Here is an 11,200-nt window from a genome sequence, read left to right as displayed (position 1 = left end):
GTGAGTTGTTGCTCTCTTTGAGGGGCTCCATCCCCAGGTTGCTTTTTTTTTTTTTTTTTTTTTTTAAATAGGCTCTTGCTAAACTGCTGAGGCGGAGAACTTGTAATCCTCCTGCCTCAGCCTCCCAAGTAGCTGGGATTATAGGCCTGCACTACCATGCATGGCTTCCCTGTAAATTTAGGTCTGTTTAGCAGTGTAACACATTGGTTCAGCTTGGGAGACTATTCCATAGGTAAGACTACTGGATTAGAGTGAAAGTTAGCTCCTTGGATTTTGAGAATCTTTAGGTAACAAAGCTACTCAGGCTTTCTCATAGGCTGGTGAAAATCATGCATATGAAAGGACTCCAGATATATTAAAATATGGAAATAGCAAATAATTGTCTAGATGTGAATTTTACCCTGCATAAATTACTTTATTTGAAATAACACATTTATTTCCTTTAAGTCAAACCAAACCAGAGTCACCGGGCTGGGGTTGTGGCTCAGTAGTAGAGTCCTTGCCTAGCACATGTGAGGCACTGGGTTCAATCCCCAACACCATAATAAAAATAAGTAAACCAGAGTCCCATGTCACAAAGATGCTAGGAAATTCCATCTTATCAGTCACTGGGGTGAAGGGCCTCCTGTAAAGTCTCAAATCTAGAAGGCATAAATGGTACTGTGAAATGAGGGTGAGGGAAGCCTTAGCTCTCATCATGGATCCCGTAGGATTTCTTTTCCAAGCAGGACCATCCTTTTAAATTCTGGTGCTGTTGCCTCCACGCTATGGTGATTCAGGTATTCCCTCCTATGTCTGTGGTCCAACCTTTCTGGGCACAGAAAGCATTCATCCCTTCTGTGTCCTGTCCCCTCCCCAGTCCTCTCCTGGAGTAGTAGTACCATTTCTTAATAGCAATTAAGAAATCCTGAGGCTGGTGCTGTGTGCTCTATAGTGCCCACATGAGGTCTCAGCTACTCAGGAGGCTGAGGCAGGATGATTGCTTGAGCCCAGGGAGTTGCAGGCCAGCCTGGCCAACAGACCTACACCTTAAAAAATAAAAATAAAAATCCTTGGGACAAGGATGTACAAAGTAACTTCTTGGATTGTGAGGTGGAAAATGTTAAAAGAAAAATTTCTAATTATTCTAGTAAGATGTCCAGTCATAAAGTTTTAAATTATTTAAAAATGCAAGTGAAAAATAATCTTACATAGTCATGTTAATTTTACCTGTTCCACTTGTTGGGTTTTCAGAAAACTCAAGCTTCTAAAAGTTGGGAGTGAGGATTAATAAGGACAGATCTATTAGCAGGAGCCTCTCTTATGGTACAGGACAAGGATGGTGTGTATTGTAGCTGAATTGAATATGGATTGCAAATTAGTGTGGTTAAAAAAGTGTGTCAAATCAGTCATTTAGTATGGTGACTCCACTTTTGACCTGTAAAGTAGAACACTTCCCTGGAAAATTACCATATTTGTCCCCTCACCCCCCAAATGAAGCCTTATTTTATTTTACCAATAAAGTTTAAAGTTCCTTATTTTAATCAAATGACTCTTGGCAAAGAACCAAAGGGAATTTAAGTCTAACATTCATAAAGACTTTTAAAAAAATGCATGTGAACACTGCTTTTCAGTAAAACCAAACTTGTTTGATTGAAAACCCTATCTTAATGTTTCTGAAAATTCCAAAGTGGTAATTAAACCTCCAAAGCACTTTTTTGTTTTGTAATTAATAGACTTTTAGAATTGGAATACAGGCATGAAAAATGATTTTAAAATAATTTTCGTCTTTCTCTTTAAAAAGTTTGGAAGATTCAACAACTGGTCTGGTCTAGGCACCACTATTACAGGTCTTGGGGTACAATGAGGAAAAATTAGACCTTTGAGGTAACATTTTTTTAGGTAGTTTTGTTTGGTAAGTGCTTTGAGGTATAATGCACATTGAAATGCAACTCACTGTTTAAATCGAACAATTCAATGATTTTTTTGTGTATTCAGAGTTTTGCAACCATTTCAATTTTAGAAATTTTATCACTCCAATAAGAACATAGTAACTTTCAGCTATCAATCTAGTTCTTTCATCCTCCCATCCCTAAGCAATCATAGATCTACTTTGCGTCCTATAGGTTTTTTGCCTGTTCTGGATATTTCAATGGAATTACATAATTTTAAAATTCTGGCTTCTTTGATTTAGGCAGTTTTCAAGGTTCATCAATATTGTATCATATATTAATACTTCATTTTCATGGCCGAATAATATTCCACTGGATAAATTACCCACTCATCACTTGATGGACTTTAGGGTTATCGAGGTTTGTGTCCAAGTTTTGTGTGGCTCTATATTGTCATTTCCCTCTGGTATATATCTAGAAGTGTAACTGCTAGGTCAAATGGTCACTCACGTTTACCTCTGAGGAAGTGACAGATAAATTTTGTACCATTTTACCTTCCTTGCAGTGTATGAGTAACACATTTATATTTCCTGCTAAACTAGCGGACAGAACTTCATACTGTTGGTTAATGCTCTTTTTGGCGGGGGTGGGGGGTCTCCAGGCCTCGGTTAATTTCCCCAGCACCACGTCCCCTCTGGGACACAGGAAAGTTGCTAGGACTACAGGGGTCCCCAGGAGTAAACTGATTTGGGGGGTTAGAGGAATCCCAGGGGCCAGAAGCCTGGTCCCCGGGCCCTGCGGCCTGGCCACGGAGCCGGCCCGGAGCCGCCCGTCAGCGCCAGCGGCGCCGAGTCACCCTTGGGCTCGGGCCGGAGCGGGCGCCGCCGCGTCGGCGGGCCCAGCGGCGCGGGTGTCGCGGAGGATGCTGCTGGGTGTTGGCCCCCGAGTCTCGGGGCCTTGGCTTGAGCCCGCCTGGCGGCCGCGCGACCGCTGGGGGCGGGGGACGAAGGCCGCGCCCCCGCGCCTGTCCCGCCCGCGCCCCACTGGGGGCGGCGGCCCGCCCCGAGCCCGCCGAGGCTCTTCCGCGCCGGCAGGGGCAGCAGCGGGAGCGGCGCGGGGCGGAGCGGCGCGAGCAACCAGGAGCGGCCCGGCCCGGCGCGGCGGCGGCGGCAGCGGTAGCGGCAGCGACGCCAGAGCCCGTGGGCGCGGTTCGCGAGGCCGCCGCAGGCGCCTGGCCGCAGCGCGGGGAGGCCTGGGGGCTGGAGGCCGCCGCCGCCGCCATGCCGCTGCTCTTCCTCGAGCGCTTCCCGTGGCCCAGCCTCCGCACCTACACGGGCCTCAGCGGCCTGGCCCTGCTCGGCACCATCGTCAGCGCCTACCGCGCCCTCAGCCAGCCCGAGGCCGGGCCCGGCGAGCCGGAGTCGCTAACGGCCCCGCTGCAGCCCGAGGCGCCCGTGCCCGCCCGGCCCGGCGCGGGGGGACCCCGGGCCCGCGACGTGGCTCAGTACCTGCTCTCGGACAGCCTCTTCGTCTGGGTGAGCGAGGCTCCCGGGCCGGGGCGGGCGGGGGCGGGGCGGGGGCCGCCATGTCACCCATTATCCGTGGGGGCGTGGCTGGCTGGGGGTCCCCTCCCCCCGGGACCCCCGAGCGCGAGTCCGCGGGGCGCGGCCCCTCCGCGGCGGCCGTGAGGTGAGGCGCGGGCGCCCAGGGGGCTCGCGAGGGGGCGGCGGGGCGTGGGGCTGGGACGGGGTCGCGGGGGCCTGCCGCAGAGCCGGGCCGGGGAGCGAGCCGGGTTTCCGGGCGGCGGCGAGCGGGGCCCAGGGCAGGTGGGCCCGGGAGCGTCGGCCACCCAGCGCCCGGGCGGGCTGCAGGGGGCCGGAGCGCTCGGGGTGCTGTTGGCGAGTTCCGGGGTAGAGGCTAGGGCCGGGAGAGGAGGGTCCAGACGTTGGTGCTGAGCGTTCGGGGCAGTCCGGTTCCGAGACACGAGCGTCCCACAACTTTTTTGTTTATTCACTTGTTCTTGCCGTTCAGTGTCGGATTGTCCTCTGGGGGCGACCTGTGCCTCTTCTCCTGCGGCTCCTGCCTGGTGATCAGGACGCTTCCGTGGATGTCGGGGGCAGCAGGACGCTGGCAGTGGAGGGCAGCCCCTGGGTCAATCGGGGCCCTCCTGCTCGCGGTCCGTTGTGTCACCAGCTTTCCAGTGTGCCCGTGTGACAGAACGGCACGCACGTGGCATCCAGGCTGGCTAGTTTATTAGAGCAGAGCCTCACAGGTGGGCAGATCCGTAGTATTTGGGCCCAAGACTTGCTCTCACTTGCACCTGATCCATCACCCCCACAGTGATTAGAAAAGTTGCTCCGGGATTTAAAGTCTGTCACTTGAATATCCTGTGGGGCTTGGATCTTGCCTCCCCCTCCTCCTGCAAGTTCTCACTTGGGATTGAGAGTAGGCTGTAAATGGCGCAGAGATTAATATTCCATGTTTATAGAATGATATGCAACTCTTGTGTTGTAATTATTCCCACTGTGCTTCATCAGGAAGCAGCGGGATTTACCAACTCCGTGGGCTGTGGATGAAGTCCCCGAGCCCGAGAGAGCCAGGCAGTGAGGGGTGAAGTTCTTGTTTCTTTACCCCTGTGCAAAGCTGAACCTCACCAGTACCAAAGACCCCAGAAGAGAGAGAATTTAACATTTCTTTATTTTCAAATCTATTTTTGCTTTTGAGTTACCTGTTGAACAACTTAAAGTGAGGAGAAGAGTACTTTTGCCACATTGGAGATTATAATGTAGTCTTTGTTTAAGTCTAGGATACAGAAAAGCTTTTGAAAAGGAACCACTATTGTATTTATATAACTACTAGCATTAATGATTTCTTCCCCTAGAAGTTTCTTTTTTCAAAATCCATGTTGAAATCCAAGGTTGATACCTCTTCATAATACATTATCTGAATCCTGTTGATTTTTCTGTGAAAATTGTGATTTTTAAGAAACTTTCCTGTTCTTTCCAGAAGACTTGCCTAATGGAAGTTTATAATTTCTTCCTGTCAATATTTTTCTTTCTCAGTTGGGCTTTCCACTGTTTTTCTTCCATTTTTCCTCTGGGATTTTTCCACATTTTGTTTGGGCCTTCCTTAGCTTCTGACCATCCATGTGTACACTGTGAGTTTTCTTCATCACCCAATGATGTGCATGCTTTGGCAGCAGAGTAGATGTCACAGTCTTAAAAATCTTCCCTAATGTCCAGACAGGTAATATTATTGAGTGAATATATGTTGGGGTCTTTGTCAAAATAGGTGTTCCTTGAACCCTGTTCATAGGCCTTTAGATAATTTTTTTTTTTTTCAAAAACATGGCCTGCCAAGGCCAAGCAAGACAGAATAAAAGCTGGTTCTTCTGCCAATTTGCAAATCCTTCTAGTCATATTGGAATCTCTAAAATTCATCTTTGTAGAGCACAGTTTAGGATGATAGCATCTCAGGAGTTTTTTTAAATTAAGGGAGAGAAAACAGCATGTGATGTGGGTAGGGCCTGGCATCTGCACGGTGGCCCTGAAACTGCACTGGTAGATTAAAAATTCACTGGATCTTTGATTTAAGAGGGAGATTGAGAGGGTGAAGAGGGGACCTACATGTAACCAGAAGTGGAGGAAGTGGCCCAACTGTGTAAGAAAGGAGGCAGGCAGCCCTTTGGAAGGTTGGTTCACAAATATGGTGCTCAGGCTAACCAGAGCCACCCAGTTTTGGTTGTTACTTATCTCTGTCTCCTAAAGTGGGAAACGTAATAAGAAACTGCAGAATTGATCAGATTAGTTGAATGAGTTCTAAATTTTTAAAAAGTAGATAATCAAGGCTGGGGTTGTGGCTCAGCAGTAGAGTACTCGCTTAGCACGTGCAAGGTCTTGGGTTCAATCCTCAGCACCACATAAAAATAAATAAATAAAGTATTGTGTCCAACTAAACTAAAAAATATTTAAAAAGTAATTTTAAAAAATTTGGATAATCAGTTTTATGGTCTGACAGTGAAAGTACAAAAGTGATAGTGAAAAGCAAATCTCCCTCTCCCTCTACCACCTGCCTCCCGCTGAAAGGTTCTTGTTACTGGGTTCTTGTAATTAGTGCTGGTGTTAAATTGTAGATTAAGACATACCAAAACACTCCAAGTCCTTGGCAGTTCATCTCTGCATGTTATACATACACATATGTGCATATACTCTTTTTTACACAGAGTGTGGCACAGTTAACATTTCCCCATCTTGCTTTTTTTCTGTGATCTGAAAGTTATCTTGAATTTTTGTTATATTGAAATTATCTTGAAGTAACCTTGTTATTTGTTATTTTGAAGATTCTGTATAATGCAAGTAATACAGATAGAGCTGCTGGGTTGGTTTTACTGGCTGAGTTTGGATACATGGAATGCATATTCTACAGTTTATTCAACTAAATTTTCCATGATGGAAGTTTGTTTCCCATTTTTCTTCATAGACAGTGACCCATCAGAGGTTAAGTCTGGATTCTGCCCACAAGAAAAATTAGTTAACCTGATTATAGAGAGGATAAAATGATGTTTTTTTTTTTTTTTAAAGCTTTGATCTTTATTTATTTATATGCGGTGCTGAGAGTCACACTGTATGCTGCACACATGCCAGGCAAGCTTAACCACTGAGCTAGGACCCCAGCCCTGATTAGCTTTTTTCTGTTATCTAAGTGAATAAAATGGTTTTTCACATCAGTTTTGCTGGAAGGGAGCCTCAATTTGATTATCAGGGCCAGAGCATTTGTTCCACAGCAATTTATTATTATTGTTATCGTGGTGCCGGTGCCAAGGATCAGACCCAGGAAGTTCTGTGGATTTAGATCTGGGCTAAAGTGTTGATTCTGTAGGTATTATGGATACTTACATGAATCTGATTTGGGATTTGCTTTTAAATGAGAAATGCTACAATTACTGTTTCATTTAATATTTTCAATTCTTCGAGGCTTTGTCAGCTGAGGTTAAGTTAATATATTCCTATTAGAACAACATAGTTGTGAGATGAAGACATTTTTCTTTAAATAGTTATTAATAATCATTAAGCTGTTCTGAAACACTTTGTTCATAATCTTTTTTAAGATATTTTTATTTTGTTTATTATTATTATTTTTTATGTGGTGCTGGGGGTTGAACCCAGTGCCTCACATGTGCTAGGCAAGCACTCTAACTACTGAGCCACAACCCCAGCACCCCCTTTTTATTGTTTTTTTGGCACTGCTGGGGATCGAACCCAGGGCTTGGTGCATGCAAGGCAAGCACTCTACCAACTGAGCTATATCCAGCCCTCCCATAATCTTAAAAACAATTTTTAGTTGCTTCCAATTCTTTGTGACTTTGGTTTTCACATAAAGATTACAGAAAATTGACACTTTTTAGGTAGATTTTCTTTCTGTATTCATATACTTTCTGAAGCCTCTTCTTCCTTCTTAGCTAGCTAATTTTCAAATCTCTATTTAAATAAATATATGAAGTAGTTATCTATGAGTGATGGGATTATGAAAAGATTTTTTTTTTTTTACCTGTAACATTTATTTAAAGCTTAACTGAGAAGAAGTAGATAATGCTTTATTTTCTGTTTTGGAATCCAAGATATGCAAGGATGCTGTTTTGGATAGAGGAATAACTGAGCAATCCTAAATTTGATTTGTCTTTCACTACTCTCCTAGCAGCCTGCCTGGGCTCCTGGAGAGATCCTGCCATGTTTTCTATGTCCTGGAGATTCTCAAAGCTCTTTGAGTTCAGGGCCCAGATCTCCCTCATTTTTCTAATCTCTGCCTTGAGCAAGTACTAAATGTGTTACATTAAACAAACAAACAAAACCCTAACAAACTCATCCATCTATATGCAAATCTGGAAGAATTTTTAAAAATTGTGTTGTGATTAAGCTGGGGAATGTTTGGTTGATTAGAAATAATGTGCTTAGCTGGGGCATGTAGATGAGGGTTGTGATTTTGTGTTATGACATTTCTCCTAATTAACACAGCTGAGGCTCTGATTGACTGGCAGAGCACAATGAAGAGGAGCCTTTTATAACCTCTATTTCATCACCTTGAAAGTCAGCTTTGTCAGTTATCTGGAACATTTTGAATAGGGCTGTTAGCACAGGAAGTCACAAATAAGGGATAAGGGATGTTTTGGTTAATTAGTTTAGGCCTTTTTTCCTGGTTATTTGAAGAATTTAAGTACCAAAAGTTTTTTTTTTTTTTTTTCAGCAGAACTATTTTTAATTCTTTAAAAATGTATTACATATCTCCTGCCCCTATTAAGCAGCAGAATAGTGCTAAACATAATTTAAATCTTTTTGTAATGAGTCAGGATTGCCATTATGTGTTCTACCAAAGGGGTGGATGATGTGAGGTACTAAGGGAGGCCCAGAGAGATGTCATAGAGATTGCTTTCTTAAATAGCTCTCTTTCATCTCTCCTCTTTTTCCCCCTTTTTCAACATTTGCTTTTAAAAGGAGAGGAAAGAATGACTTGGAAAGAGGAATATGGCCACCTACCATGAATCAAAGGTTGAAGCACAGAGTTGGTACACCTATTTATTTGCTCTCAATAAAAATCATCTTTATGTGCTTTTTCAAGGCCCTCTTGGCATTTTAGGGTCATTTTGGGTTCTCAAAATCATTTGAGCATCAGTAATGTGATATGCCATCCTGACCTTTTTTTAAAAAAATATTCATTTTTTAGTTGTAGTTGGATATAATATCTTTATTTTTATGTGATGCTGAGGATCAAACCCAGGGCCTCGCCTGTGCTAGGTGAGTGCTCTATTGCTGAGCCACAACCCCAGCCCCCCCACCGTGACCTCTTATTCAAGGACAGCACACTCTCCATTTTTGTAAGCCTTAAGATTGTTGGTCTGTCCCTTCATTATTTTAAGAAAATTTTCTGAGTGTAGAAGGTGCCCTCTGTTCTGCATTCGTATCAGAGCAGCCTTTCATTGCTCAGCCCCTCTCACCAGTTTTCTTCTTTCTGTTTTCCCAACCCAATTCTCCTTTGCTACTCCAGAACCTTTGCTTCAAAGCCAACACCAAGCATGGAGAACATCCATATTTTGGTTGATAGGCTCCCCCAGAGGCAATACGTGTGTGTGTGTGTGTGTGTGTGTGTGTGTGTTTGTGTGTATGGGGGGGTATAGTATGAATATTTTGATTATCAATTATCTGTGATCTTGTGACTTCTTTGTGACCATAAACCTTCCTGCCCACGCCCCGTGTTTATTTGGCAGGGCAGGCTATTTGGGTGCTGGGTTTTACTGATCATGTGATAACTTCAGTTTCTAGAGCAGTTTTCTTAAAGCTATCAAAATCTTAATGTAGGAAATGATGTACCTGCAGTTCACAAGGTAGGTACAACATTCTTGGAAGCTAGTTAAAACTGAAAGGAAGGTGGCCTGCTGCAGGTTGCACACTGGGACAAGGAACTGTGAATTAACTGTCACTCCTCCACTCCGCTCATCTCTGCTCCCGCTGCCCATGAAAGTGCCCCTTCAAATATTATTGACCTTGTGCCAGTAGAAAACTGGAAAGGCTCAATCACTGGAAAGGATGGCTGAATTCCTAACATGAAAATCTTAGAGCTGCTTTTATTTTGCAACAGGAGGAACTAAATTTCTTCTTCTTCTTCTTTTTTTTTTTTAAAGAGAGAGGAGGGAAGGGGAGAGAGAGAGAGAGCGAGAGAGAGAGAGAGAATTTTTTTTAATATTTATTTTTCAGTTTTCTGCGGACACAACATCTTTATTATTTATTTTTTTAATGTAGTGCTGAAGATCGAACCCAGTGCCCTGTGCTCATGCGCGTTACCGCTTGAGCCACATCCCCAGCCCCTAAACTTCTTTTCTTTGATTTGTGTACAGGTTCTGGTAAACACTGCTTGCTGTGTTTTGATGTTGGTGGCTAAGCTTATCCAGTGTATTGTGTTTGGCCCTCTGCGAGTGAGTGAGAGACAGGTAAGTCCAGATAACTCATAGATCCTGTGACCAGATTAAACAAACAAACAAACAAATCCCTTTCTATCTGGTATAATTTTAAATGGATAGAAAAATCCCACAAGTACTACAGAGGATTCTTATATACACTTTATACAGATTCACCAAATACTATTGTTTTCTCCATTTACTTTCCTATTCACTTTTTATTTATAGTACATATTTGCTTCTGGCCCATTTGAATGTAAGTAGTAGACCTCATACCCCTTTACCCCCCCAGTACTTCGGTATATAGCGCCTAAGAGCAGAGGCACTGTCTTAAATACCCACAGCACAATGATTAAAAGTTTAGTATTGATGAAATATCTACCATGCAGCCTGCGCAGTGGTTTCATTAATGAGGTTCTAGGCATAAAGTTAGTTAGACGAGATCGAAATAAAAACACAAGACTCAATTACCTTAATTCTATTGCTAGGTCCGAGACGGCGCCCCTCTCTGGTTCGCTCCTCTAGCCGCCCAGCAGGGCAGCAAGGATTACTCAGGGCTAGCAGGAGAGAGAGAGCGAGCACGCCGGGGACTAGGGGATTCAGGGGAGAATTCCATCCAATGAAGGTTGAGGGGGGGCTGCACTCCAAGGTCAGGGTCAGTGATTGGGTCCCTGGGGTCAGTGGTCAGGCACACCCCCACACGGATGGGCTCTCTCATCAGGAAAGGGCCGGGAAAAACTTCAACTTTTGCCAAAGTGCCTCAGACCCTTAACGGGAGGCACCCGATCACGTGTTAGAATGGCTTCCCACAGAAATACTTTGTTTAATCCACAGTCCAAATTCCACATAGCAAGGTTGTCCCAATATTGTCTTGTGTAGCTATTTCTTTTTTGAGTGTAATTTTTAAAGAAGTATTGATTTGTTTTAGTCATCATAAATATCAATATTATTTAATTTATTTTTTAAAAAATCATTTATTTATTTTAATAGAATATATTTTGACATTTTGTACACAAATGGAGCCCAACATTCCTCTGGCTGTACATGATGCAGAGTTACTCCAGTAGTGTATATGAGTAATATACATACATGTATATGAGTAATAATATCATCTCATTCTACCATTTTTCCCATCCCCGCCTCACCCCCACTCTCCTCTACACAAACCAAAGTTACTTCATTCTTCCCAGTATCACTCTTTAGAATATGGTTTTTTTCCTAAAGGAATTTGCTGATTTTTTTCCCTTTTGGAAAACTAAATTAAGATTCATTTTTTTACAAGCAGAAAATTAGGTGACTTGCCCTTGTAGGTGAGATTGTCAAACACTAAACATCACTCTCAGAATGTATATCTGGGCAGGGAACACTTTTACTAAGGAATTAT

The 11,200-nt window shown here is 43.8% G+C and overlaps 1 protein-coding gene across 1 annotated transcript in view; it reads left to right on the top strand.

The window, feature by feature from the left end:
• The first annotated feature begins 3,051 nt into the window (after nt 1–3,051).
• The window catches only part of Amfr (autocrine motility factor receptor), a 41,047-nt gene continuing 32,898 nt past the window's right edge, over nt 3,052–11,200 (top strand). The window contains exons 1-2 of the mRNA XM_026395680.2: nt 3,052–3,406; nt 9,757–9,849. Of these exons, the coding sequence (XP_026251465.1) occupies nt 3,152–3,406; nt 9,757–9,849 (348 nt within the window). The 5' untranslated portion in view covers nt 3,052–3,151. The remainder of the gene's footprint in view (nt 3,407–9,756; nt 9,850–11,200) is intronic.

This window comes from Urocitellus parryii, chromosome 15 (genome assembly GCF_045843805.1).
Source record: "Urocitellus parryii isolate mUroPar1 chromosome 15, mUroPar1.hap1, whole genome shotgun sequence".
Classification (NCBI taxonomy): Eukaryota; Metazoa; Chordata; class Mammalia; order Rodentia; family Sciuridae; genus Urocitellus; species Urocitellus parryii.
This window is presented reverse-complemented; position numbering and strand designations above follow the sequence as displayed.